Source organism: Capsaspora owczarzaki (assembly GCF_000151315.2).
Source record: "Capsaspora owczarzaki ATCC 30864 unplaced genomic scaffold supercont2.2, whole genome shotgun sequence".
NCBI classification, from domain to species: Eukaryota; class Filasterea; order Ministeriida; family Capsasporidae; genus Capsaspora; species Capsaspora owczarzaki.
Genome location: NW_011887293.1, coordinates 278,275 through 305,470, shown reverse-complemented (window position 1 = coordinate 305,470; position 27,196 = coordinate 278,275). Strand labels below are relative to the sequence as shown.

At 53.2% G+C, this 27,196-nt stretch overlaps 8 protein-coding genes across 8 annotated transcripts; 3 read left to right on the top strand and 5 right to left on the bottom strand.

Moving 5' to 3' along the window:
• Positions 1-88: 88 nt before the first annotated feature.
• Positions 89-694, top strand: CAOG_08494 (hypothetical protein; the record flags this gene model as incomplete). The annotated part of the gene is made up of 1 exon (XM_011271774.1): positions 89-694. A coding segment is annotated over one exon (606 nt), but the record flags the coding sequence as incomplete, so codon positions are not given.
• A 252-nt stretch (positions 695-946) lies between these two features.
• Positions 947-3,722, bottom strand: CAOG_01276 (hypothetical protein). Its single transcript, XM_004349746.2, has 8 exons — positions 3,136-3,722; positions 2,861-2,973; positions 2,748-2,777; positions 2,566-2,656; positions 2,248-2,454; positions 2,094-2,161; positions 1,603-1,961; positions 947-1,500 (listed from the first exon to the last, which is right to left on the bottom strand). The coding sequence occupies exons 1-8, from the start codon at positions 3,694-3,696 to the stop codon at positions 977-979; spliced, it is 1,953 nt and encodes a 650-aa protein (XP_004349796.2). The 5' UTR covers positions 3,697-3,722; the 3' UTR covers positions 947-976.
• A 148-nt stretch (positions 3,723-3,870) lies between these two features.
• CAOG_01275 (Cullin 4) lies at positions 3,871-7,963 on the bottom strand. The gene is made up of 12 exons (XM_004349745.2): positions 7,573-7,963; positions 6,294-7,177; positions 5,738-6,146; positions 5,543-5,625; positions 5,342-5,449; positions 5,121-5,234; positions 4,915-5,020; positions 4,759-4,832; positions 4,502-4,600; positions 4,348-4,401; positions 4,173-4,271; positions 3,871-4,063 (listed from the first exon to the last, which is right to left on the bottom strand). Exons 1-12 carry the CDS (start codon positions 7,958-7,960, stop codon positions 3,968-3,970), a joined length of 2,514 nt encoding a protein of 837 aa, XP_004349795.2. The 5' UTR covers positions 7,961-7,963; the 3' UTR covers positions 3,871-3,967.
• A 642-nt stretch (positions 7,964-8,605) lies between these two features.
• Positions 8,606-12,055, bottom strand: CAOG_01274 (photolyase). The gene is made up of 6 exons (XM_004349744.2): positions 11,695-12,055; positions 11,396-11,512; positions 10,523-11,302; positions 10,224-10,405; positions 10,058-10,126; positions 8,606-9,899 (listed from the first exon to the last, which is right to left on the bottom strand). Exons 1-6 carry the CDS (start codon positions 11,989-11,991, stop codon positions 8,849-8,851), a joined length of 2,496 nt encoding a protein of 831 aa, XP_004349794.2. The 5' UTR covers positions 11,992-12,055; the 3' UTR covers positions 8,606-8,848.
• Positions 12,056-12,257: 202 nt separating this feature from the next.
• Positions 12,258-16,469, bottom strand: CAOG_01273 (hypothetical protein). Its single transcript, XM_004349743.2, has 5 exons — positions 16,413-16,469; positions 15,902-16,009; positions 15,336-15,608; positions 14,962-15,246; positions 12,258-14,819 (listed from the first exon to the last, which is right to left on the bottom strand). The coding sequence occupies exons 1-5, from the start codon at positions 16,438-16,440 to the stop codon at positions 12,376-12,378; spliced, it is 3,138 nt and encodes a 1,045-aa protein (XP_004349793.2). The 5' UTR covers positions 16,441-16,469; the 3' UTR covers positions 12,258-12,375.
• A 95-nt stretch (positions 16,470-16,564) lies between these two features.
• CAOG_01272 (DNA-directed RNA polymerase I) lies at positions 16,565-17,764 on the top strand. The gene is made up of 4 exons (XM_004349742.2): positions 16,565-16,618; positions 16,798-16,878; positions 17,304-17,398; positions 17,558-17,764. Exons 1-4 carry the CDS (start codon positions 16,602-16,604, stop codon positions 17,575-17,577), a joined length of 213 nt encoding a protein of 70 aa, XP_004349792.1. The 5' UTR covers positions 16,565-16,601; the 3' UTR covers positions 17,578-17,764.
• On the bottom strand, positions 17,728-20,775 carry CAOG_01271 (solute carrier family 39). The gene is made up of 5 exons (XM_004349741.2): positions 20,671-20,775; positions 20,377-20,570; positions 19,883-20,260; positions 18,005-19,795; positions 17,728-17,908 (listed from the first exon to the last, which is right to left on the bottom strand). Exons 1-5 carry the CDS (start codon positions 20,759-20,761, stop codon positions 17,768-17,770), a joined length of 2,595 nt encoding a protein of 864 aa, XP_004349791.2. The 5' UTR covers positions 20,762-20,775; the 3' UTR covers positions 17,728-17,767.
• A 1,477-nt stretch (positions 20,776-22,252) lies between these two features.
• On the top strand, positions 22,253-26,789 carry CAOG_01270 (nuclear elongation and deformation protein 1). The gene is made up of 4 exons (XM_004349740.2): positions 22,253-22,560; positions 23,175-23,336; positions 23,732-23,951; positions 24,105-26,789. The coding sequence occupies exons 1-4, from the start codon at positions 22,543-22,545 to the stop codon at positions 26,576-26,578; spliced, it is 2,874 nt and encodes a 957-aa protein (XP_004349790.1). The 5' UTR covers positions 22,253-22,542; the 3' UTR covers positions 26,579-26,789.
• Positions 26,790-27,196: the final 407 nt, after the last annotated feature.

The window sequence follows — 27,196 nt, the reverse complement described above, 5'->3', positions numbered from 1 at the left end:
CGACACTGATCTTCTCCGTTTCAGCCTCGACCTTGTGCTGCTCGACTCGATCATCCTTATCGTCTGGTCGGCTGGCTTCCCCCCGGAGGCCGTCAACACTCTGCTCAGTGGCGGCGACGAGCACTATGTGCTCACTTGTGGTAGCGTCGACGATGGCCAGTCTCAGACCATTCTGATGGCTGTCTTGCTCGCCTTCAACCTCCTGCTCGTCGTCGTTGCCGCCGTCTTGGCCTACCGCACCCGCAAGGTCAACTACTCGTACCGCGAATCCCGCTTCATTGGCTACGCTGTCTACAACATTCTGTTCTGCTCTGTCGTCTTCCTTGCCCTCATTCTCAGCCTGGAGAACGGCTCGTCCATCTCTTTCGCCCTCAAGCAGCTCGTGACCTGGCTCATGGTCACCTTCACCCTGGCGGTTCTGCTCGTCCCGAAGGTTTGGATGGTCCTCAAGTACACTCCCGAGCAGCAGTCCGAGCTCTTTGAGTCCAAGGAGCGCAAGCACGGCTACTCTGGCTCGAACAACAAGCACTCGTCGCAAGACCAGCAGTCCTCCAAGGTCACTGGCGTTCAGGGCACCGTTGGCTCCCCTGTCATGAGCCGCCATTCGACTACTCACGACAACAGCGTCACCATCGAAATGACCAAGAAGTCCTCGGACAAGTCGTCGGAAGACTCGAGCCCTGCTCAATCTTAAGTGAAGCTCAAAGTGCCAATAAGCCTGCCTGCCTGCCTGTCTGCCTGCCTGCTCTTGATTTTTTTATTCGTTTCGTTGTTTTATTGAGGTTTTCATTTTGTCTGTGCATTTTTGTAAAGGGGTACACGTCACTGTACTGTCTGGGTTTGTGTTTCGTTGTTGTGTTTGCTGTTTCCAATGTCTGCTGTGTTTTTGAGTTTTCATAATACAACAAGTCTGCAACACACACAACATCAAAACAACAAGCAATGTATCGCAAACATTCGAGCGTGGTGTGTGCAGCTACTGTGCGATCAGAGGCGCAGACAATTTGAACACAGTGTTGATCAAATTGCTGAGAGAGCCAAAGAGCGACTGAGAAACACCATCGGGCACAAAGAATTGGACGGTGTGACTCGTGCCCTCCCCAAACGAGCTGGTTTCCATCATGAAGCCCTTCACGCACTTGAGCACAAGCTCGGCTCGCTTCAAGCACCACCGATCGTTCATTTCAGAGGTCAAGACGCACGTCAGCAGTAACGGAACCGTCACCGTCGTCACATCAAACGACGTTGCAGCCGCAAGCACGTTGCGCAAGCCAAGAAGAATGGGTGAGCGCGATGTTAGCGAGCTGGCGCGCTCCCGCTCGCCTACAAGATGGAACACTACATGGAAGGAAGCCAGGTTGGAGTGCCGGGTGATGAAAAAGTCGGTGGAAGCAAACGACTGCTTTCCCATGGTGCTCAAGTCGAGTCTGAGCTCATCAATCTGTTCCGCAAAGTCCTGGAAGTGAAAATCGGTCGACTGCTCACACAAGTGAGCAAAATCTGTCACAATTCAAGGCGCAACAATGGCTGAAAAGTGAGACCTTGAGGACAACCAAAAAACAAAAAAAACACTCCAACAACAACAACACCACGCATGCTTGCCTTTCTGAAACCCGCTGTCAAATCGTGGAACTTTGTCCACAATGAGCACAAGCCCACTCAAGTTCCGGGAATAAAGAGTCATGGCGGTTTGCACTCGGACTGGTTGGGTGTCAAATGCGTTGCCCGCATCGACTCTGTTTGCAGAGGCTGATTGTTGGAGCAGCGTCGGATCGGTTTGTCCCGCGTGAATCGCGCTCATCGTCAGAATATCGCCCGCAATCAATCGGAGATTGTGCATTGTTTTGACTTGAGAGCCAAGCTTGATGGTAAAGCTTTCCTCCATTGCAATGCCACTCGAGTTTGCGCTCGGTTCGGGCGCTGTTGAAAAGGTGGACGCGCCAGCGCTCTCGAATACATCGCTAAAGAGAGCGAAAGCGAGAGAGAGAAGATTGATGAGATAGCGAAGCAGGTTTGAGATCGCGAGGAAACAAGGTGAGGTACTGGCGATCGCAATAGAAGCACAACAACGAAAAGAAATCTTGGAATATTACTTTGCCAACGTTTGCCATCGTTTGCTCCCAAACAATGACTTTAGCTTGACGGGCGTAAAAGGGAACATCTAGCATGCCACAGGGGGGGGGGGTCAGTCCGAACTCGTACGCTATTCATCGCAAAACAACAAGCGCCCCGAGAGCTGACTCGTACCTGCTGAAATCCGGAAAAGTTGTCGCGCTTGGACTTGAGATCCACAAGTGCTGGGGAAGAGACAGAGTGGAGTACCGAATGCGGGCTAACGGGGGTGCTTGGCTCCGTCTCTTGAAACCCAAGCACAAACTCTCTGTAGTGTCTGCGCTGGGTTGTCTTGAGCTCGCGTATGTCTTTTGCCCATTTCGCTTCAATTGCTTGCATTTCCTAGACCCAGCAACGCCAAACAATGTTACGACGTGTGACATTTGACCCAAAACACCAACTGCAAAAAGGTATGTCACTAGCCCACAACACACCAAAAAAGCAAAAACGTACTTCAACATGCCGAGCAGCCAGAACATTGACATCCCGCTCCGTGTACTCGCTTCCAACTTTCTCCAGCATGCGGGAGAGTGAATCAGATTGCCTTTGTGTCAGGCCAACACAAAGGCAGGCGGTTTTTCTTTTGAGCTTGCAGCACAATTTCGCAACACCTTGCTCGACAAAAGTGAACTCACCGTTTGTGTAGATTGTTAAGAGCCATGTCTCTGCGATTTTTTTTTCATCAACAGCGCATGTAGCAAGTAAAGTGAGGCATGAGAAACGCTTTCGGGCATCTGTGTTCGATTACCGTGCGCCGACCAGCTCAGTGACAGCTCGCGAGTATGTCTGTTCCAACTGCAACAACTTGAGGCAGGCGCTCGAATGCATAAGTCGATGGTACGCCTCTGCAAAATCAATATCCTGCACAATCCATCAAAACCAAAACAACCAAAACAACAAAAAGGGTTAATTCTGAGAAGTTTTTTGTGTGTGTGCTTTGCGGACACTGCGATTCGCCCGTTCGCACAGAACGCCGTTGCCAAACTCGAAGTTTCAGCATCACTGGCTTTGCCTTGATCTTACAATGGATGGCGACGACTGCTCCATCAGCACGACGTGCTCGGTCTTGAATGCGTGGCCCCAGCGTGCCGCCGCCCGCGCCGCCGCCGAGTCGGGCGCAGGCGCATCCATATCATTCGTCCCAGCATGGATGGTCTCAGGCGTTGTTGTCGTCGGACGCGCTGCGAGAGCGACGTCACTCAGGGATCGGATTGCCAACTCGTCGCGCTCGGCCAAGCGATCGACAATCTCGCGCCGAATCAGCGCCGAGAGCACTTCCGTCAATGTCGATTCGAGATAAACAGGCACGCTGTGCTTTGTAACGAGGAGGCGAGCGACCTCGCGCGGAATGTCGCTCACGTATACGTCCAACTCGAGCGCAATGCTGTTGCTCAGATTGGACGCTGCCGCCGCATCGCCTGCTATTGAGGCTCCTGAGGCCACGGAGGTGTCTGGAGGCATGGAAATGGTCGAGTCGGGTGATGCTCCGCGCTTTGTAGCAGAGACTGCATTCGCAGCGAGAGTGAGGATGACTGTGAATGGAGCCGAGTGAGTGTCTGTCTCAAAGCTCTCAATCCGAACCATGGCGCACAACGAAGAAAAGGGGGGTGGGGAAAAGGACTGAAACGTTGAATGGGGGATTCTGTCCAGTTCAAGGAAGTTGCTTGATGATTGTGCATAGTCGAGGAATTGGCAACTGCACCGTAAGCTCAAAACCAAAAGCAAAAAACACCCATCTTCTTGCTGCTTCCTCAATCATCAAGACAGAATCGTTTGTAATAAAGTACATGGACAACACCAAGGCAAAGTAGCAAGGGCCATCCACAACCGACAAAGGCTGTGATGGGGGAAATGCTCAAGCAAGATAAATGTACGTGCTCTGGTCTTTTTCATCGCGCTCGAGGTATTCACGATCGATCAGACTTTCGATACGCTTTTTCAGATCAGCAGGCTGCGAAAGGAAACAAAATTAGAACGAAGACCAGGTGAATCAACAATCCAGACGTCAAGGCTGAAACAAACAAACAAACAAACAAACATCGCTTGCAGCCCCAACGTACCTTCATTGGGAACTTGAGTTGGTTGAAGAGTTCACTCAGAAGCAGCTGGTGAGCGAGAGATTTGCGTGCCTTCATGATACGCACAATAGCAGCATCGATCTAATAGGCCAAGCACTCATCAGCACGACCAAACCAAAAACGTCAAAGTAACCACAATAAAAATGAAATTACAAACCTGGTACTGTCGGTTTTGGTTGACTTTTTCGTTAGTGTCAGCATTTTCTTCAGCCTGCTCGAGTTGCAACGAGAAAACACAAGCGAAAGCAGGAAAACAGTGAGCACTTCGAGAGCGCCACGCAGCAGCCCACGCGCACGACGACTCCTCGCACCGTTTCTTTCATCTGGATCTGGTTGACTTTGAGTCGATAGTGCTTGTTCACAAAGTCAGTGTTGAAATCGAACGTGTCGGTCTCGTTCACGTCTCGTCCCTACCAAGGAAGAATTTGTCACACAATTTCAAGGATTAGGTCCAAGCAAGCAAAGCAAAAGCGACAACAACAAAGGAACAAGACGAAGAGCATTCAACATTCTACCAAATATTTTGAAAAAACCAAGTAACGCAATGCGAAGCACGTATCGTAGGTACCTTTGGATTCTTGTTCAAAACTCGGATTTTGCCGCAAGCCAGGGATTGCAACAGGCGCTTCAGCTCCTCGGTTTCTGCAAGTTTGGCATCAGAGAATTGTGAGTACGAGACACGAGTACACAAGACGAGGGACGTCAACCAAAAGAGATGACTTGCCGATGTTCGTCTCAGCCTTGATTGTCGGGAAGCTCACACCGTCGCCCGCATTCAGAGCCAAGAGTACAAGCGTTTGCATGAAGGAGACTTGCAGCTCTTTGGTTCCCTGCATTTGGTGAAACGCGCCAGACATGTGATGGATTGCCGTCACGATAAGTTGGCTCTTCGACCACCACCACCACCACAATAAAACAACGCTCTCCTACCTTTGGGAAGGCGGCGCGGACAAGACAATCGCCTCGGGGATTGTCCCAGGATAACTGCTTGCCGGTGTGCTTCTGGAGGTAAAACTTTTGAAACTCTTGTTGGATTCGCAACATCTGAGCAACGACAAGCAAACCGGAAAAAAAGAAAAAAAAGAAGTCAACAAAAAGTGTCAATCAGGAGTGTTCAGCAACAACAAACATTGCCACATTTCACGACTCGCCTCAGATGGTACATTCATAGAAGTTGGCTTGTTTGTCGGCCAATAACCTTGAGTCAGCACTGAAACACTCAACTCAATGTCGCCCATTTGGCTCGCAAACTTTGATTGCTGTCAACCCAGACCCAAGCGGTCATCATCTGAAAGTTATAAAAGCATCACGAATGACCAAGCAACACGACTCTGTTCAGAAAAGTCACTCACATTGAATGAAACCATGATGGCCTTGGAGAGGTCCATGTCCTTGAACATGCCCTCAAGCTTGCCCGTGAACTGGCCTCCGCACTCTGTTCAGAAAAAGCATCGCGGAAACAAACCAGATGGCTCGGTTTAGTCACAACAGTCGCAATGCGCAACACGGTCACCATTGGCAACAAAAAGAACAAAAACAAGTCCTACCTTGCTTGAGCTTGGAAAGCATGGCGCGCTCTGAATCCACGGATGCACTCTTATTGTGGAGCAGACGCCGAGCAAGGTCGTTCTTGTAAAAGGCCTCAAACACGTCCTTGCCCTGGATATACCGGAAAAGAATCATCAATCGGTCGAGCACTGTTTCAAGCTCTTCTTCAGTAGCCTCCTTGTTGCCAGCCCTTAGCTTGGCGTCAATGAACTTGGCAATCAACTCGGCGGGTTTGTTTTGGCGCATGTTGATGAAAGCCTCGAACGACTCTTTCATGCAGTTTTGGAAACGGTCATTGTGTCCAAAGCATTGTGATAGCAAGGTGTCCAGCTGCTGCTTCATGTCGAGAAGGTCTTGTACCATGTTTTTGTCTTTCTCGGGGTCACACACAAGTGCTGCACCGCGTTTCTAGAGCCCCAAAAAACAAAGCCGTCAGTCAACAGAAATAGAAAAAGAATGCCACAAGCAACAAAGCAAAAAAATGAACGCAAAAATGAAATGAAAACACGACACCCCGCAATCACTGTCCGCTATGCCATCAAAGCACCCTTGTACCTTGATGTAGGCGGCAAAGGCCACACGAAGCGGCTCCAAACCATTGACGCGCCCCAGAAGCGAGTAGAAGCGCGAGAGATCCGCGATGCGGTTGGCGTTGCACAGCTCTTCAAAACCGCGCTCAATCAGCACGCGAATGTGCTGCTCGATGAGCTGCCGCTCGACAGTCGCGAGGAGGTTGCGCCGAGTGTGGATGTCGAGGTAGTGCACAATCCGCTCGCTTTCAGCCTGCAGCCGCGCTTCGACGTGCGCCAGATAGTCAGGCACGGGCATGGTGGTGATGAGAGCAGCGCCCTCTCGCGCGTACAGCTCGTGGGTGGCACGCAAAAAGTGTGGCTCGAACGCCTCAGTGTACATGCCGAGGGATGAGAACATGCGGAGGAGCGACTTGAGGAGCGATCGATTGACAGAGTCACCGGCACGCTCCTGTTCGATAAGAAGCAGAATGCCTGTGATGAGACGCCGCTGAGTGACGGTTACCTCTGCCACCTGCCGCCGAAAGTAGATCAATCCCACGTCCCAGAGCGACTGGACGTGCGGATTTTGAAGCACATACGTGCGATCCAGGTGCAGGAAGATGGATCGGATGGTAATCATCTGCTCGCAATGCGCCTGCCAGCACGCGTCGACGACGGAGAGAAACGTGACGGGGTCCTCCGACGCAACACTCAGCTTCTCGGCCTCGAGTCGCAGGTGGGACTCGCACTCTGCTGTCAGTCGCTCGTACAGCGTCGCTCCGCCTCCAAGCAGACACAGGTTTTCGACAGCCTCGTACAGCACTTCCAGGTAGCTGTCTATTGGTCGTGCTTCATGAACAGCGCGAACAGCTGCTTGGAGCTTCTGCCAGGTTTCCTGTTCATAATTGGGAGGTAGTTTTGGTGCGACTGTCGTCGAGAAGGAACAGCATGAGAGGTGAGAAGTGAAGAAGTGAGGCAAAAACGATTTAGCCGGAAAGATGGGGGGGTTTTGGTGTTGCTCATTCGCTCGGATTGAACGGAATGGGGGTTTCTTAGCAAACTCAATGTAAATAACGAACATACACAAAAAGGCTGCTTCTGAGAAACACAGCCACCCAATAGGCTTTGCTTTGTCGAAGCACATCCAGCCTTCACACCGCACACCCCGCCCCCCCCGCGGTGGCTCCGAGTCGAGGACGAGCTCTACTCTGGAACGCACCAGACGTCGCTGGCCATGCAAGCGGAACGCAAACGCGCGACTGCAGCGTTATTTTATTTTTTTGTTTGGTTTTTTTTTTTTTTTTTTTTTTTGCTTTGGCTACCTTTGAAGCCCTTGATGCTCAGCGTCTTGCCCTCTGTCTTCTTGCGCGCGCTGCTGGAGCCGCCGATCGACATCATGTATGAGGATGCAGATGCGCTGGACGCCTGGAGCGCGTGGTGGTGGTGGGGATGGTGCGGCGACGACTGCATGGCAGCGGCTGATGACGACGTGAACCCCGCAGCAGCAGCAGCAGCAGCAGGCCGCCCAGTCCCACCAGCGAGGGGCGACGGGTCGGACGATGACGAAGGGAGCGTTGAAGACGACGAGGTGGCAAACGGAGATCCGAGAGAGCCCGGCTTGGAGGACGCGGAAGTCGGAGCGGCAGACGACGAGCTGCTGCTGCTTGTGCTCGACGACGACGACGGGAAGAGTCGCGGACCAGTCGACATTTTGTGCTTGCGGAATGATGACTGGATTTTTGGTAATCTTAGATTTGCATACATCAGAAGAAAAACACGTATTGAGCAGCGCAAAGCAACGACAAACCTCACGGAAGCAGACAGCTGGACAATGCAAAGTCAATGTTCAAGCCCCCGCCTTTGGGCAACGCATCCGAGCTGAGCAAAGGTCCCTAGGCTGCGCCAATGCTGCATATTTTGCGTTAAATATGTTTTTGTGCCTTTATTTTGAACAGAAGTGAGACGGAAGCGCTGGAAAAAGCGTTTTTTCGAGCAGCTTTCACTGATCGCAATTGAAAGTGGCTGTGCTGACTCACTTGTTGCATCGTTCCAGCGAATTTGTGCTGAATATCATTATACATGAGTGTTTCGTGATATTTGTGGTTGCAAAGGTGCAGAAAATAGATGTCGCTGCATTTGGCGAGCTCAATGCCCCCTGTCCAGAGGATTTTGGCAGTCCGGGTATAATTTCCAAATTTTGTTGTTTTGAAATCGTGCTTCCACGAGCTCGCATCGCCAAACCGAAGGCAGCCAAGCTACGGAAATTGAAGCAAAGACATAAACAAACAATCCTGAATCGACTAATCCCACCGAGACGCTGCTTCATGACGCGAAACCACGAAATGTAGAAAAGTTTTGCGCAAAATTCTGTATTAAACACCCGTGGCGTGGTCCACACACATCCATTACTCCATACAAGTCAAACAAACGATACGCAGGAACACACCAATCAACTCAATCAACAATAAAAACAACAAGCTACGAAAGCAAAAACGGAAACAAAACAAAAAAACCAAACATAAATTCGAAAACACGCTGTGCAATCACGGACGGAGAAGACTGATTACTCTTCAGAGTGGACTTCGTTGACGCACTCGTTCATCGCTTCCGAGGGGAGGTGCAACGAGTGGAGGTTTCAACGGAAGGAGGAGTGCTTGCTCGTGATCGTTTGGCACTGCCAGGCTGGGACGCTGCTGCTGCTGCTGCTGCTGCTGCGTGGCTATCACCAAAGGCCTCAGAGGAACGACGTGTGACACGCGTGGAAATGGCAGCGTTCAGATGGTCTGCGACCAGCCCAACAGCAGGATGAAGTTGACCGACAACCTCGGTGGCCATCATGGAATGCAACGCGGGGTCAAAATGGACCTCGCGATTTGATATAGTCCCAGCGGAACCGACCTGAGATGGGGGAGTAACAGACCCAGACGACAGGGACGTACTCGAGTCCGGCTCCAGAGCGTGGTGGTGGGCCTCCGAGGCGTGGCGATGCGCCTCGTCACTGTGGTTGTGATGCACAAGTTGCGAGGCTGCTTGCGCACGTTGCAGCATGTCTGCATGCCATTGTTGCAAAATCTGACCAAGATCTCGAGATAGCACAGGGACAGGGGTCGTCGACCACCGCCGTGCGTCGTTGGTGACGCGCGCAGCTTCCTCGCTCGCTGTTTTTTGGTGCGCACGCGGAATAGAGTCTGTCGAGCCCGAATGAACAGACGTGGTGTCCCCGAGCCGGCTCGTGTCGGCCACACCGTTTGCACTCGTATCGAGGGGTTTAAAGAATGGGGCCGAGATGGAGTCGCTCGACTTGATCGAAAGAGTTCCACTGGACTGGCCATGCATCTGCGCCAGCGTAACAGCATCGTGTGGCTGGCGAGTCAGCATCGAGACTGCAGACACCGCCATGAGAGCTGCTGCATCGGGCTGCTGCGCGTAGGCGTCGCGCATCCGTTCCATGTTGGTTCGGCAGACTTGCTCGTGATCCACAATCGGCTTCGGATAGTCGACTCCAACAATACACCCCGCCTCGCGCTGCACTTCCAATGGGGCCGACCACGGCATATAAATGTACTCGGAGGGGAAGTTGCGCAAAGCCGGCACAAACCGACGGACAAACTTGCCCTCAGGATCGTAGTGCTGGGCAAACGTGATTGGGCTGCATCAGGATTGGAGCATCACCAGAATGAAAGAGAAGAGAATATATGAAGAAGAAGGAGGAGGAGGATTGAAGAAGGAGAAGCAAAAAAGTGAGCAATGAAGGCAAAGCAAACAATCGCCATTGTGTTCCGCCATGCTTTTCTTTTTTGTTGTTACCTATAAACGCGAAAATAGGCATGGAAGAATGCACTCGCGGACATCCACATCCAGTTGGCATTGCTAATGCTGTTGTTGGACAGGCGGACCAAACCAGACACGTTAGTGGTTCCGAAAACGCAACATTGAGAAGAAGGTCGCACGATCGCCCTAAAAAGAAACTCACCTCCAATCCGCATCCAAGAGGGTACGCTGCAAATAGTCTCTGCCAAGCTCCCAAGATAGAAACAAGTCTCCGCGGGTCAAGAAACAAGCCACCGCGTGTCGAGCCAAATGGTGCATCCAGCCCACTTCTCGCAGTTGGTTCATGGCTGCATCAATCCATGGATATCCAGTACGACCAGACTCCTGCAAGATCAGACGATGAGTATGACAGCACTGGCTCAGAGCAAGCAGCGGAAGAGCATTGTGCAAACCATATTCTGCAATTTTGAAAAAAAAATAAACCCATCACCCAAACCTTACCCAAGCCGCCAGATACTCGGGGTTGACATCCCATTGGATTTGCTTGCAGATGGGATTGCCGGCAGCGCGGTCGAAATTGGGAGTGCCAGCCGCAACAAGGTAGAAGAACTCTCGCCAATAGAGCTGACCAAGCAGGGAGACGGGCGGCTGCGTGGGCGTCACGCCGCTGTCAATGTACACCTTGTTGATTTCGAAAAAGAAGCGCCGGGGAGAGACGCAGCCAAATCGCAGATACGGCGACATGACGCTTGACGACGGCTCTTCAAACAACGTGGGGTCGAGCTCGGGCTTGGAAAAGTTGGCCACCCGCGCAAGATCGCCCAAATAGTGATGCATTCGCGCTTGCCCAGCAGTCTCGCCACCATGAAACATGAGTGGAGTATGGGGCTCTGAAATGCCAAGCTCGGCGAGCGAGGGAATCCCTCCTGTCGCCGCGTCGGTTTGTCCCGCGGGGCCGCGTTCAGCCAGTCGATGTGGCGCGTCCAACGGGGCGACCGGCGGGCCGATGGACTCGATTAGAGACAGAAACTTGCCATAGGTCAGCGGAGGAGTGTTTTTGCATGCAACGAGGAGCATGTTCATGTCATAAAGCGTGTGCGTCACAAACGCCGACGTTTCCAGGCGCTGTCGGATGCGCAATGGGTGGAGCGCCTGTTCAAGCCTTTGAGCGACTTGACTCGATGCGGGTTCTGGCGTGCTTTCCTCGTAGGTCACCAGAGAAATGTCATGCTTGGATAGATAGTCTGGCAGCACTTGCTCGACTTGGCCTCTCAGAATTGTCTGTTTTTTTTTTTTCAGGGATTAGGACAACACAACAACGGAGACCTCCGCGCGACAGGAATGAAAAAAAAAAAAAAAAAATTGAAAACGTACCAAGTGCGATCCAAGCCAAGTCAGGCGAGATTGGAGATTGGTCAAGCTTTCCAGCAAGAAGACCAGCGGCAGTCCGCTCGACGGGATTGTTGCGTCCGACGGATCGAGCACAAAGACCTGCGAGAAGAAGGCCCGGGGAAGAATTGACGAGTTCGTTAGCAATGCATGATAATACACATCTTGATTGATGATAGTCATCATCATAAAGGGGAGCTGGACATTCAATGCGAGATCCTATGCTGAAGGCTTTTGCTTGAAGGGGTGGACGGTTTTTTTTTTGTATTGGATCTATTGCTTACATTGTGCAGGGTGTTATGCGGCTCCGCAGTTCCACTGTGCGATGCTGATGCTGACGTCGTTGTCGGTGCTGATGCTGACGGGGCACTGCTGCTGCTGCTGCTGCTGCTGCTGTACTCGATCGCAGCGAGCAGCGCAGGATTGTCATCGAGGCGAAGCGCATTGATGCGAAACCAGTGGCAAGCGTTGCGGCTCTCCTGCGGCACTGCTGCTGCTGCTGCTGCCTGGGATGGTGGATGCTGCAGCAGCAGTTGTGATAGTGAACGCGACTGCGGCGGTTGAGGCGGCGGCAGCGACATTGGATGAGGGCAGCGGACTGAGATCGAGATAACCAGCGCCAATGCCGAATTCGCTGGGACTGGATAAGTGCGACTGAGCAATAATGTGGCATTTAATCGGGAGTCATGATACAGGTTGCCTTGGAGCTCACGGACACGGGGTGAGAAAGACAGTGCGAACAAGATGAAGGATCAAAGAAAAGTTCTCTAAAATTTTCATCAACAATGACCAAGATAAAGTACATACAATGTATTGGCTAATTTTCATCAACAATGACCAAGATAAAGTACATACAATGTATTGGCTCCTCCAGCGTACAAACGAACAAAAAACACACACAGACACACACACACACAAAAAAAAAGTCTAAACCAACAGATTGTTTGAAAAAAATATGTCACTGCTCATCCACTCTGAGGGGCATCGCCGTAAATATCGGGACAAGCATCGAATTGACCCTTCTCGCGGGCTTCCCAGTAGCCACCGCGATACAGCCAGCCGTTCATGCCGTTGTAGGCGTCCTCGCGCTCGGTAAACCACATCGGGACGTGCTCCTGGTTTTGGCGCGCACGCACCTTGCGAGTCAGACGCTGCTTCTCTTCCAGGCGGTTCTTCTCGGAGCTGGCGAGGTCGACCAAGCCGTTCTCGAGGGCGCGTTGATCGGGACGGAGGCGCGAGTCGGTCGGAGCCACAGACTTGGCAAGCTCCGAGTCCACCTCGTTCAAGGCCATTGCATACGTCGTCATGTTGTACATCTTGGAGCTAATCTCGGGCAGAGGGTTGCGAACCCACAGGCGCTTGGCAGCGGGATGGACGCGCAGGGCTTCGGCGGCGATGGTGGGCGCGACAGCCTTCTTTTTCGAGCCCGTTGCCGCAGCTGCAGCTGCAGCCGCTCCGGCAGGGGACGCGTAGTAGTCCTTGAGAGAGATGGAATACAGCGAGTCATTCCACCAGCCGGCAAGCAAGTGCGTGCGATTGCCCGCCGCATCCAGAACGTAGCCTTCCAGCTCGCATCCAGAGTTGGGAGAAAACCACAGCGAGCGGGGCTTGAACTCGAGCACGCAGCGAACGTTGTTTGTGTGATTGACCATCTCCATTTTCCCATACTGATCGAGCCACAGCTTGCCAACGATAATGTTGTGCACGCACGTTGTGACCTTGGACCAGGTAAACTCCTCGTCTTCGCTGCCAGAGTCGCCAATCCGAAGTCGCACATGCTCGTTGCCTGTAGGAACAATCTCAATGCTCTTGCCCCAGAACTTGATGCGCACGTCATTGTACTCGTGGAAGACAAAGTGCGGGGATTCGCAAACCAACGCAGAGATCGGAGGGTGGTGGGAGACTTGCTCGCACAATGCGCGCATCACACTGCCATTCTCGAGGTCGCGCTCAAGCTCAAACGTCTCGCCGAGCAGCGGGTTGAATGGCTTGCCGAGGCGGTTGGCGGTCGCAGCATAGCCACTGGCGGCAAACGCCATCACGTACTGAATGCGCATCAGCGGGTCGGGATGCTGCGCGGCAGTGTCCAGAAGGGAGGCGTACTCCAAATCTTCACACAGGCGCTGCAAGAAGGACACGGGCTCGTTGAAGAGGACGGGCATGGTGATTTTGGACAAGTCCTTTCCCATGCACTGCTTGAGGAAGGCCCACAGGCTCACATTCTTGCGATCCACCATGTACTGAGCGAGGGTCGTGCGGTGGACACGCTTGCCATTCACCACAGACGTACGAGAAGTTGCGAGGGCATTTTCGCCAAACGTGCCGGCTGGCAACGTGCTCGAGCTGTCAGTGGAGCTGAGAGAAGCAGAGGAAGCTGCAGCGGAGGATGACAGCTTTGCTGCTGCTGCGGTTGCCACCCGAGCATGAGGTGGCGCGTTGCTTTCGTACGCAGAGTCAGTAAAGGCGTCGTCATCGTCCGAATCGACGGGCAAGCCATGCTCGTCGAAATCACCATCACTGGCGTCGAAAAAGCACTCATTTTCACCCATACTGGCCAAATCGAGATGACTCGAGCGACGCGAAGAGATGGAAATGACGCTGCGCTCCAGCTGGTCGTGCTCGGCAGCCAGCTTGCTAATGCTCTCTTCGAGCACACGCCGCCGTTCTTTCTCAAGCTCGAATCGCTTGGTCCAGACATGCTCATGGTGAGACATGATATTCAAGCAATGGGACAACGTCCGCCAGAGGGCACGGCTCGTTTCGCGCGATTGCTTGAGCGTCCTGACAATGTCGTCGGCGTTCTTGACCACCTCCGCCGCAGCGCCTTGCATGGGGGACGACTTGCTCAGAGCTGCGACCTGTTGGGCTGCAGCATCAACAGCGGTCTCGACACCATCGAGTTGCTTCTCGAGCGCCTCTCGATCTCGCGCAGCCGCTTCCAACGACTCTGCCAGCGGACCGAGGCGGGGAAGTGTCGCATCGTCCAAGTCGGATTTCAAGCGGCCAGAGAAGGGCAAGGGTTGGGAAGACGCGCGTGAGCTTGACTGCTGCACCGACGATTCGGTGACGGGCACGGCTAGGCTAAAGTAGGTCTGCTGGTCCCGCATGTCCGTCAGCCACCGCAGACGATCGTCCGCCTTCTCAGTCCGCAGTTGGTAGGCCCAGGAGTTGCCTTTGATGCGAAACACGAGCGGGTCGGATGCGTCAGGTGAAACCACCGCCGTTCCAAGATGCACAGAGTCAAGGACGCGACCTTTGCCGCTGCGCGCCTCGGATGCCGAATTGTAGTACGAAAGTGTGCAGTTGTCCAGCACAAACCAGCGCAGCTTCCACCCGCGGAAGGAGGATTTTGAGAGGGCGCCTTCAATGCGGGCAGATTCCAGGCGGTGCCGCGCAGAGACCGGCGACACTGCGACCAGCGGGTTTTCCCATTACAAAGCACGATAAACCAGACGAGTCAGAACCACAAACACAAACATTGGATGGCAACAGGACCAAAAAAAGGGACCCCCCCGCTTCCCCGCCTCCCCCAAATCCGCAAAAACACTTACCAAGCAAAAGGTCGCGCGTTTGATCGTCTTTCGCCAGGAGCTGCGCCGTCTTCTGTTGGTTGTTCAGAATGGCCGTGTCAACGCCATGCTGCAGCAGAAGAATGACAATGGCCTTGTGCCCTCGGTTGGCGGCGCAGTGAAGCGCCGTGTTGCCGTTTCGGTCGCGGCAGTTCAGGTTGGGCGGAGAGGTGCCGTCGATCAGGTGGGCCACCAGCGTTGTGTTTCCGTCGCGAGCCGCCGTCAGGAACTTTGTTTCAATATCGAGGCGTTGCGCGTCGTCCGCCGCTGCACTCGACAACAAGGCAACAAACGACAGCAGGGGTCAGCAAATCGAACAGAGCATGCAATTCGCTTTTCAAACACAAAACACCAACCTCGAAGCAGACGGCGAACGTCTTCGTTGCGCGCCAGAGCCTGGGCAGTCATGCCCATTCCGTTTCGAATGGTGACATCGGCGTTATGCTTGAGCAGCAGCTGAAGAATCTCGCGGCGATCCGACATGGCCGCGCGATGCAACGGCGTCTCGCCCTCCTTGTCTTGCAGGTTTGGGTCGGCCCCGTTCTGCAGCAACAGGTCCACGACAGCAGTGTGCCCAAAGAAGGATGCCATCTGCAGCGGCGTGAGGCCACCGGTGCCCATCCCTTGACCTAGTGGATCGGAAAAGTTCCCCGAAAAGATGGTTAGCAACGAATGAGAGCTCAAATCTTCCGCCATTGTCTCATTGGCTGAGAATGGACCTTGAGATTCACTTTCGTCTGTCTTGAATGACTTTGAGATTTGGGTGACAAGTGACACCAAATGTCAAATCCGATAGATTTCAGCCGATTTTTCCTTTTTTTTTTTTTTTTTTGATTTTCCGAATTTTTTTTTTTTTTTTTTTTTTTTGGAAAACGCCAAATTTTGAGCTCCGTTTTTTTGGTTTTCGGTGTGCTTTCCTCACCTCGGACGTTGACGTCGATGCCTGGGCGTTGTAGTAGCATGCGCACGAGCTCCACATTGTTGCTTCTGGCGCCTGCGAGCAGCTGTTGGCCGTACGAGTGGCTTCCATCTGTCAAGAAAACCAAAAAAAAAAGAAAAAAAAAAAAGAGAAACCAGGTGAGTGGTGGTACAACTTGTGAGAGAGAGAGGGGGGGGGGATGAGCAGGGGCTCAACATGTGAACTAGAGCAGCATCGATAGGACAGTCAAAGTGCAAACGAGAGAGAGGGGAAGGGGCAGAGAACAGGGAAAACGGGTTGAAGAGAGAGAGAGAGAGAGAAAAGCACGATCGTTCAGGCCAAAGTTCAACAGAGCAGGGGTCGCAGGAGAAGGACGAAAATATCAGCAAGCCAGGAAGCAAGGGTGTTGATGTTGCCAAAACCCAGGACACGGAGGGGGGGGGGGTTGAAAGGGGGTTGAGGGGTTGGGGGTTGGGAGAAGGAGCACGAGGCATTGTGAAGCAGTAAGACGCACCAGTGGAAGCGGCTTGCTCGGACGCCATTGCAACAACAAAGGAGAAAAATAAAAATGAAGATAGGACTGAGATGTATTCGTGCATCAAATAATAGCATCACGAGTGTACTTGTTGTGCGATTGAGTTCTTCTGAATGCAAAGTTCAGTCTGCTTTTTTTTTTTTTGGTTGGTCGATCCTTCATAGAGTCATGATTACTCCAGTTCGGTGCGTTTGAACGTTTGTTGCGTGTTTGATCTGAGATTGGTGCTTGAGGGTGCTGACAACCTCAGCATTGTGGCTTGGAAGTGAATCGAGAGGCAGAGAGGCAGAGAGGCAGAGAGGCAGAGGAAAAGCGATTGACCCTTGTTCAACTCAAACTCATTCTCACTTGCTCGCTCTGTCAGGTGCTTCACCTGTGGCAAGGTCACTGGCAACAAGTACGAGGCGTACATCACGCTGCTCGCCCAGCAGACCATCAGCGAAGGGTAAGCAAGCACAAAGCACACACTTTTTATTTTTGTGACTCTCTGGCTCTGCGGTTGCTCGGTTCGCTCTACTCCCAAAAGGCTGCCGTGCAAGTCAGTCATCATTGCCAGCAACAAAGTCAACAAGCGCGGCACTGGGGGAACGGCAGTAGTGGTGTCGTTGAAGGGGGAAATGCAATGGAAAAAGCAGCAAAAAAACGGATCCACATGTTGTAATGGTCGCTCAGCCATTTTGTAGGGGCTTTTGTTGGGTGGTTTGTCCATCGCTGCGCTGCTTTTTCATTGCATTGCATGACGCAGCCATACCTACCCACCATAAATGCTCAGTTCCAAGGGGGAGGGGGCAAGAAGAGCTGGGGGGGGGGGTTTGAAGAAACGCACAAGCGTCGATTTTGGATGCTCATTCTAGCCTGCTGTTCTACTAGTGATGCGCTCGACGCTCTCAGGCTCAAGCGCTACTGCTGCAGGAGGATGATTTTGTCACACGTTGATTTGATCGAGAAGCTCTTGCGATACAACGGTAAATGCGGCTTTTTTGAGATTCGTTGTTGTTTGCTTGTTGATAATTTCTCAGCTTCTTGTTCGCTGGTGCTCACCTCCTCTGTTCTCCTTGGCCTGGCTTTGATGGCTGCTGCGTCTTGCTTGTATCCACACCTGTGCTCCCTTTGCCACTGTGTAGTCCAAGATCGCTCCGATTAATCATAAATAAAAAGCTCTGTTGTGTTGTTACCATTCTCGATCCGTTCCACGATTTTTCTGTCCCATTGCCGCTGCTTTTGTTCGAAATGCTGGTTTTGTTCACAACAAGCTACCACTGGACTGCCAAGCACAAAACAAAAATGAAGTCATTGATTTTTCAAAACATTACAGCCAAAAAAACACCAAGATTCTAAACATGAATGTCATCTTCATAGCGACCGATGAGAAGCATGATGGCCAATCCAATAAGGATGCCAAGATTGATAACCAGGAACATTTTGCGGCCCTGAGGCGAGTTAAGGCGGGTGTTGTGCTTGCTGAGCTGGGGCAACTGTTCGAGCACCAGACAAGAATTCGAGATGTTCGCTGTGAGCACCATGGAATCCAAACAACACACATACACAACCACCTCACATCCAACACTTACCAAGCTGACAAGAGCAATGTACAAGAACATGCCGCCGGCAAGAGACAAAATCCAGAGGCGAGCTTCGGTATCTTCGCCGATGCCGAGACCCACAAACAGACCAATGAAGCACGTCAACGAGGACATCAAGTTCCAGAAGACGGCTTGCCGAATGGTCATGCCAGCACCGAGAAGAATAGCAAAGTCTCCGAGCTCGTGCGGGATTTCATGCAGCAAGACGGCAATGGAGGTGCTGAGGCCAGTCGACAGACTGGCATAGAACGATGCACCCATCGCAAGACCATCCACAAAGTTGTGAATCGAGTCACTGATAATGATGAGCCAGGCAATCTGGTCAATGTGGCGCTTCTCACTGCTGTTCTGCTTCATCGAGGCCTCCTGCAGCTCAATAGTCTTGGTCGAGGTGGCGCCGTTCAGTTCAAAGGAGTCTTCCGCCGAGCCCCCGTGCGTGTGCCCGTGGCCACTGCTTTCCAACACCTTCTCGAGGATCCACATCATGTAGATGCCAATAATGACAACACATCCACGCCAGAGATGGTCATATGAGTGTTCTTCTTCCTCAGCCTCGTGGTTGTGATTGTGCTCTTCCTCGCCGGCGGCGTGGGAGTGAACACCAAACGCTTGGGGAATCAGATGGAAGATGGCATCGCCAATGAGCACGCCAACCGCCAGAGCGACAAAGAAGAGGTAGATCAAGTTGGATTCGAGCCGTGTGCCCTTCATACCAGGCACAAAGAGGACGCCAATGATCGAGACCAAGCACACCACAAAAGTGGCAAGGACGCCGTAGCCCCACGCTTCTGAGGCGGTCACACCAGAAGCGGCAGCAGCATGCGAAGTGACGGGGTTGGTGCATGCGCCAGAGACCAGCATCGAAACCAAGCCGGGCGCAAGCTGTGCCAGCTGGGATTGAGCGATTGTTTCGGTGATTCCAAACGAGTCCAGCAGCTGTGCAATGGTAAAGCAGCGAGGGGTCGTGTCCATGATGTTTCCGCATGCTACCACCGAGTCATCATCCGTGTTGACCAGCACCAGTGACTTGCCCACCAGAGAAAAGTCAACATCGACGAGCGAGAGAGTGCTGTCAATGTACGAGCTGTTAATCGTGGCGCCAACTGGAAGAGCACCATGGGTGTTGATCAGGGCACCACTCGTTGCATCGGGGAACAGCCCACCAAGCATGGCCGCACTGCATGCAGGCAGAGTGTTGGCGAGCGCGCGGAAGGAGCGAATCTCGAGCGTGTACGCGGCCGAAGCGTTCGGCAAGGCAGAGAAGGTTGCCCAAATGTCCACGGGATGACTGGCGCTATCTTGAGAGAAGACAACCCGACCCACGACGCCATTCAGGTCGAAGACGGCTTGTGCAAGGGCACCGGTGAGCTCCTCATGCCCGATTTCGTGGTTGCGACGGCTTCGCACCGTTGGTTGCTCCTCGTCCAGAGCACGTCGTGCGTGGTCATGGTCGTGATCGTCGTGCTCATCCTCGTGGTCGTGGTCGTGCTCATGGTCGTCTTCTTCGTGTCCGGCAACTAGGCCAAGTTTCTCGAAAATGGTCGTCATGACAGAAACGGGCATGTTCTCGGCACCAACATAGCCAAAGTGGTCAAAGATGGCATCCAAAAAGTGCTGCTGGGTGCTTGGCACAAACTTGGTTTCCACGTCGTCGTGGGCCACGCAGGCTTTCGTCGCAACCCTGTAAATGACAGCCGTCGCGAGGGTTTCGAGACTGCTGCCCGCAAACGACTCTTCTTCCAACTCGAGCGCATGAAGCAGTAGATGCACAGAGATGCACTGTTTTGAAAGGTCAAAGGAGATTGCAAGTAAGCCAAAGTTTGGAGGGGAGAATTGGGGTGAAACAGACAGATCCAGAAAACTTACAGGTCCCGCCACGGCGTCTTCATGCTCGTGTTCATGTTCGTCTTCGTGTTCATCCTCATGTTCGTGTTCATGCTCATGTTCATGCTCATGTTCATGCTCGTGATCCGCTTGTTGGGTTGCGCCAGCAGCCAGGAAAAGGTGTTCCAAGTTTTCCTCAGAAAGAGCAGTGCCGTTGCCAAACATTTCAAGGAGGAGAGTGCTGTAGGTGCTGCTCTCGACGTCCGTCTCTGAAATGTTGTGATGCACGCAGACCTGGGATCCGAGCATGTAGACCAAGGCGATCGAAATCTGGCCAAGTTGAGTCGAGTCGATGGTTGCAGCACCCTCAACATCGACGCCGAAAAGCGCGGCCAATTCGTCTGCATGAGGACAGAGTTCCTGCACGTGGAAGTATAGAGTGTTTACAATAAAAATGCACAATGTGAGCACCAGCTGCAACATTCAGCGCTTTGACTGAGTTTTTCAGTTTTTTTTTTTTGTTTGGAATAACGTACTTTGCCCTCGTCTTCGTCGTGTTCCTCCTCCTCCTCGTGCTCATGGTCATGGTCATGGTCGTGGTCGTGCTCTTCAGAAAGTCCAAGGTCATGGACGAGGTGTTCGAATTGCTCGAGTGTCATTGTGTTGGTGGTGTGATCGCCATACGCGGCCATCAGCGCCGAGCCAAAGTAGCCAGCCGGAAGTAGAGGCACTTGAATTCAACCAGAAAAAGCAGCGGAAACAGTGCATGAAGGTGAGTCTCTGATGTGCCACCACAGGAATCAAGACGCAGGGTGGGTGACCTGTGTTACCTTCGTCATGGGCGAGTGCCGGAACAGATGCGGTGGACACGAACATGCACAGCGCCACTGCCACTGCCGCCAGGATGATTGCGCCCTTCATTCACACGATTCTTGATCCGCTTGTTGAGTAGTGGAATGGGAGTGACTAAAAAGCACAAAAAATAAAGAGGGACTGAGCTCTTCGAAAAGCAAGAATAGCCGTGTTGGAACGAAAATGGGAAAACGATGCCGTTTCAAGCCACGCTGCGATTGGTCGGCCGTGGCTCAGCCAATCCGGTGCAACGCCCAAAGCGACCAGTTCGAGAGATAAGGGGGGGGGGGTAGCAATGCCACCCGCATGGTGCAGCGTGGAACCACGAATACAGGCATGCGCGGGTGGTGGTGGTGGTGGTGGTGGTGGGTGGAGGTAGCACACAATCGTGGCTGGGTGGGAGAGGAGGTCGTGTGGTCGTGTGGTGGGTGTGATGCGACATGTTCCTCATGCACACCCGAGCTGCTCGGCTTCATCAAACAACGCTGGATCATGATCGACAGCAAACACAACAAAGCGAAGCGAGCACACCAGTTTGCTTAAAGTCAAGAGCGCGATAGCACACGGATTGCTTGACTTCAGCCAAACATTTTGACACGTTGACCGCCCACCCCCGCCACCCTTTGATCATCCCCGACGAGTGTTATCGATAGAAATTAGGCAAGAATGGTTGAAAGGATTGATCAGTCTACTCGTTGCGTTGTGGAGAATCCCACGCAAAAAGAATGGAAAGTGTTTTCGAGTCCATGAACTTGGCGCCAAGATTTGTTCGTGCGTGAGTGCCGAGGTGCCGAGCAAATTCAGCATTCATCAGGTCGTGATGCTACTGTCTTACAGTCGCACATGAGCGAAGCAAGCGCGCTTCTGCGCAACTAGCGAATCGGAGCACGCTTTTTGCATCATGCAACAAGAAACGAGCCGCGCCACATTCGTTCGTCGCCTGTTTATTTGTAGTGAAGCACATGGCAGCTGCGACTAGCTTTCGGAAGCTTTGCGCTTGCCACACCAATCACCGTGCCAGTGATGGCATCGGTGGGAGGGAAGAATCAAAGTCGAAGGTGTCGATGTATTTACCTTCCTCGTCTAACAGTTTTTACCGCATCGCTGTCCTTGTTGCATATGGAATCACTCTCATCCTCGTGTCAACCTTCCTCGGCTGGTGCGCCCGCTGTTCCTGAATGAGTGCAACATGGCAATCAGACAGCGCTCCTCAGCTCCCCTAGGCCAACGTTGACACGGTTGGATTGCGGGTACTTCTCAGAAGTTGTTCAGCTTTTTTGCCAAAGCTCTGCACCCTTCTGTCAGTTGGATGTCCGTGAGCTGATTCAAGGAGCAATAGGCGACCATCAAGGCTGCCGCTGACTTTCTGCCCAAGCGGCGAAGAGAGCAGATGGCGTCGTTTCCATCCTGCCAAGCTCGATGGTGCGAATTCCTCGGCTTTTGTCGCCACCACCATCTTCTCAACACATCCAAACAGCTGCGAGCCAGTTTGTTGTTGTTGTTGTTGTTGTTGTTGGTAACTAACCATCCGTTATTTCAAAATCAGATCAAATTTTAACTCGGAAATCCTCCACTCTTTATTTTATTTTTATTTTTTATTTTTTACTTGGCTCTCACGCGGCTTCTGGGCGTGCTTGCCGGCCACTTTGTCCCATTTTCCCCCTTGGCACGCACCATTCGCCTCCTCTGTTTCTCTACGCTGCGCAATCCTCCCCGGGAAGTTGACCTCAGAGCGTAATTTCCCCCCGCCTTCCCCTTTCACAATTTTTCAATCGCGCTTTCGTGGTCACACGCTTCTTCCCCCCTCCGTTCGCAGAAGCAAATAGCACAAGCCTTCAAGGTCGCCAACCATGAACTACCTCGGCAAGGTAACAAATGCCCTAACCCCCCCCCCTTTCCCCCTTTTCCCCCCTTTGTTCAGCTGTCGCTCTGGTTGCGTGTCGACTTTAAACTCGGGTTGTTGGGGCGCTTATTTTTGCGCTTCGCTCTCGTTGGAAACCACGCCACGGCTTTTGTGCGCATTGAGGCCTTATGCTTGGAAATAGCACATTCTATTCGATGGAGGCGGGGGAGGGGGGTCAGAAAGGACGGGGATGATGGTCGGCGCTCTTGGTCACAGTCGCGCTCGAGCTTGTCCAACTCCCGACGGGTCGTATGACGACCAAGCACACCGATTTCAAACCCAACAAAGCATCCACGCCTTCCAAATCCAACATCAAAGCCATACAAACACACACACACACACCAACATTCTCACAATGCACACAAGGCACATCGCCATCATTGTCGCTTTGAGACCAAAAAGAAAAAAAAATAAAAAAAAAAATACCGCACCTTTTTTTTTTTTTTTTTTTTTTTTTTTTTTCCCTCCTCGTTCATTGTGATTGTGTTGCTTTGCTCGTTCTTGCTGCTGACCTATGCGCGGTGCTCTGTTGTTCTTGTTGCTGCTTCTGTTGTCTTGTTGTCTGGACACCTCGCGCAGGCCTTCTCTGGGTTGAAGGACTTTTACAACGACCTCAATCCGTCCACACTGTCGGGCGCGCTCGACATTATCGTTGTGCACCACGAGGACGGCTCGCTGACCTGCTCGCCATTCCACGTCCGCTTTGGCAAGCTGCAAATCCTCCGAAGCAAGGAGAAGCTGGTAAGCAACTGCACTGCACTGCACTGCACTGCACTGCATTGGCTTGGAGCATCCCAAAAAAAAAAAAAAAAGCAGTCGCGTCATCACACAGTTTTCACCACAGTGTGGTGTGATTTTGGGCGCAATGGCCCTTTGCAAACGGGTGTCTCTTCGCTCGCCCTTGTCTCCACTTGGCCACTGGCACTTGGATTGAACCACTCCATTCTAGTCTTGCGGGGCGGGGGGGGGGATTGGGAGGGTCGGGGATTCGTTCCTCAAGTCAAAGACGGCCCATTCTGTCTGAGCACACACACACGCGCTCACACGTGCAACAAGCACCACACACTCGCTCGCTGGGTTTTGTATTATCGTGGGTTATTGATGATGGATGCTTGGCATTGCTTCTGTGATGACAGGTCCAGATCGAAGTCAATGGCGAGAAGGTTGATCTCATCATGAAGCTGGGCGATGCTGGCGAGGCCTTCTTTGTGGTCGAAGGCGATCGGCTCCAAGACATTCCGTCCCACCTCCTCACTTCGCCCATTCCAACCGCTGCCCAGGCAGACGACACGGAAATTGAGCCGCTGATGCTTGATGCCGACCCATTGGCCACCTCAGGCATGTCCTCCGACGCGAGTAAGGAATTCCCTGTTTGAATGTCATGTCAGGGTGGTTTGTATGTGAATCGTTTGCTCTCGATTCTCGCCACAAGCGCGCCTTCCAGACATTTTTTTCGTGTCATCCAGTTTGTTTGTTTTGCTTGTTGCTCACTGCTTCACTTTCTCATAGCTTCGCTCGCTGTTCACCCGACCTCCTCGACAACGACGACGACGACGACGGCCCCAATCGCCATCCCTGAACGCCAGCACCCGGCAAACGAACACAGCTTGCACTTTGACCTCGCCGAGCCGTTGCCTCACGACTCGTCAGCACCACCAGCCATTTTGAGCACATCGCTGCCTTCGGAATCTGGCTACATGCTCCACGAGCCTGCGCTGGATTTCGGCTCGGCCGGACCGGCCAGCGACTCGGAGATGGACGACTCGTCCGACCCCACCAAGTCGCAGCAAAAGAAGGCCGGTCGCACTTGGAGCTGGGGCTGGGGCGATTTGCCACAGCGAAGCCTCTCGCGCTTGTTTGGTCGACGCAACCAGCCGCCCGTCTCTCCTGACGCGGACAAGGTTGTTTCGGACATGGAGCAAGGCGGCATTCGTCTGGCCGATTTGGTGGATGACGACAATGCCACCCCGCCCATCTCGCACTCGCCGAGCGAGCAGCAAACGATTGTCCAGCACATGCTCAACCAGCAGCGCCTGCAGCAACAACGAGCACAACTCCAACAGCACTCTCGCGAAGGGTCGCCCCGGTCCTCTGGAGCGAGCACTCCCATCGATCTCTCGCGGTCGCTGGACAGCTCCAAGGGACTGAGCGTGGTGACGTCGACATCTTCGCTTTCGCGCAGCGCCAGCCAGGTCACTGCACCCGAGTTCCCCAGCATTGTGCTTGCGGCTTCGCTGGCCGACTTGGCGCACCCGTCCAGCATCAATCTGCCGGTTTCCCCAGTCTCTGCGGCCGACGACGACGACGATTTTATTCAAATGTCGCTCTGCGGCGCCAACCCGGACTTTGTCGCCGCGCTCAAGGCCCACAACCAGGCGTCCGAGGGACGGACCTCGCAGCAGTTTGCACAACTGCCCTCGTATGTGCCCTTGCTCCAGCTCTTCCGCAAAGATCTCGTCACGTTTGAAGCGTTCGCAGCCAACCCTCTCGAAGTCTTGCGCGACGAGCGAGCCGTCTTCCGCATCAATGGCGGGTTTTACAATTTCGTCACAGCCGCGCCCATGATTCTGTCGGTTGCATTGTATCAGCAGCCGCTGCCTCTGGGCATTGTGCACGAGTTGCAACGCGTCAGCTTGAGTGACTCTCTGACTGCACCAGCGTCGGTCACTCACGCCCAACCCACTGCGCCACCGTCGTCAGCTCCTTCGAAACTCGCGCCAAACCCTTCGACGTCATCGTCGTCGTCAGCACCCAGCTCGACGCCCGGATCAGCGCCAGCGTCCGCGACTGTGTCCAGGCAATCCTCGCGCCGAGGCTGGCTTCGCAATTTCTGGTCTGGTGACGAAGCCCTGAATGTCGACTCGCCGCCATCCCAGGCCACCAACCGCCTCTCAGACAGCGATTTGTTCCCAGCCACCGCATCGACTCTGGGAGCCATTCCGGTAGAGCCATCGATTGTTCACACGCCGCCCCCCGGCGCATCCGTTCGGCAGCCCCCAGCCAACCCCAACATTGACCACGTCGAAGAGCTCAAAAACCTCGTGAACGGCGAGCCCGCCGCCAAGATCCAGGCTGAGCGCTACCAGAAGAGCTTGCGCCTCTCGTCCGAACAGCTCGCCAAGCTCAACCTGCGCCCTGGCGCCAACACAATCAAGTTTAGCGTGACCACCAAGCTGCAGGGCACTGCGACCTGCACATCGTCCATTTTCCTCTGGCGATACGACTGCAAGATTGTCATTTCGGATGTGGATGGCACCATTACCAAGAGCGACGTCATGGGCCACATTCTGCCTGCTCTGGGCCGTGACTGGACGCATTCTGGCGTTGCGTCCCTCTACTCGGCGCTCAAGAGCAACGGCTACGAGATTCTGTATCTCTCGTCTCGCGCCATTGGCCAGGCCAACATTACGCGTGGCTTTTTGCAGGGCGTCAAGCAAGGCCAGCTGACGCTTCCGCACGGCCCGGTGCTTTTGAGTCCCGACCGTTTGTTGACCTCGTTCCACCGCGAAGTCATCAAGCGCAAGCCCGAGGAGTTTAAGATTGCCTGTCTGAAGGACATTCGCTCGCTGTTTGGGCTCCAGGACGAGCCCTTCTATGCCGGCTTTGGCAACCGCCACACTGACTCGTTGTCGTACCGGGCCGTCGGTGTGCCCGAAGGCCGCATCTTTACCATCAACCCGGCCGGAGAGCTCCGCCTTGACTTGATGTCGTCCTTCCTCTCCTCCTACACCAAGCTCTCCGACCTTGTTGACCACATGTTCCCCCCGATCAACGGCAAGGCAGCCTACGCCAAGGTCGACGTGGTGGATCGCTTCAACAATTTCAACTACTGGCGCCCACCGCTGCCAGTTCTCGATATCGCCAACGACCCCATGCTCTCGCCAAAGATCCCAAGCTCTCCGAAAGGCGTCTCCTCGCCCAAGCTTGCGCCGCTCTCTACGCCAGCATCGGCTCCAGCAGCAGTTTTCACCGACAAGCATTGAGTTACGCGCCGCCGTCGTGCGTTTCTATGATTCGTTCTGAAAAAGGCTTGTTGATATTAAGATTGTTTGCTTCTTTGTCCTTCTCTCTCTTTCCCCCCCCCTCCCCCGATCGTTTTTGTTTGTTAATTCTCTTCCTGGCGTCGTTGTTTGTCTTTGTTTTTGTTTTTGTTTTTGTTTCATAATGCAATCTGAGCTCAATGTTGTTTACCGACCTTTCAGTGCATGCGTTTGCCTCTTTCCACCGCTTGCAATTTCAGAGCTTGTTCTGTTTTCGTACCCAGTTGTCTTTTTCACATTTTACTGGAAAACCAAGCACACACACGCATCAATGGTTTACGAGAAGCTGAACGAAGAGCTCGCCCGTCGCCGAATGGTTGCGGCCGCTCGCAAGAAATGCGTCATTCCTGCCACAGGTACAGCTTTGATATCGAGCATCATTCAATGATGACTCATCATTCACCATTCTGCTGCGATGTGGATTGGGTTGGATGGAAGGGGCGGATGGACTGACTGTTCCATGCGTTGAAAGCGTTCCGAGACTGCTCCACAGATCGCACGTTCACATCCGTCTGGGTCTGCCGCGACCAGCTCAATGCCTTGAATGACTGTCTCAAGCAA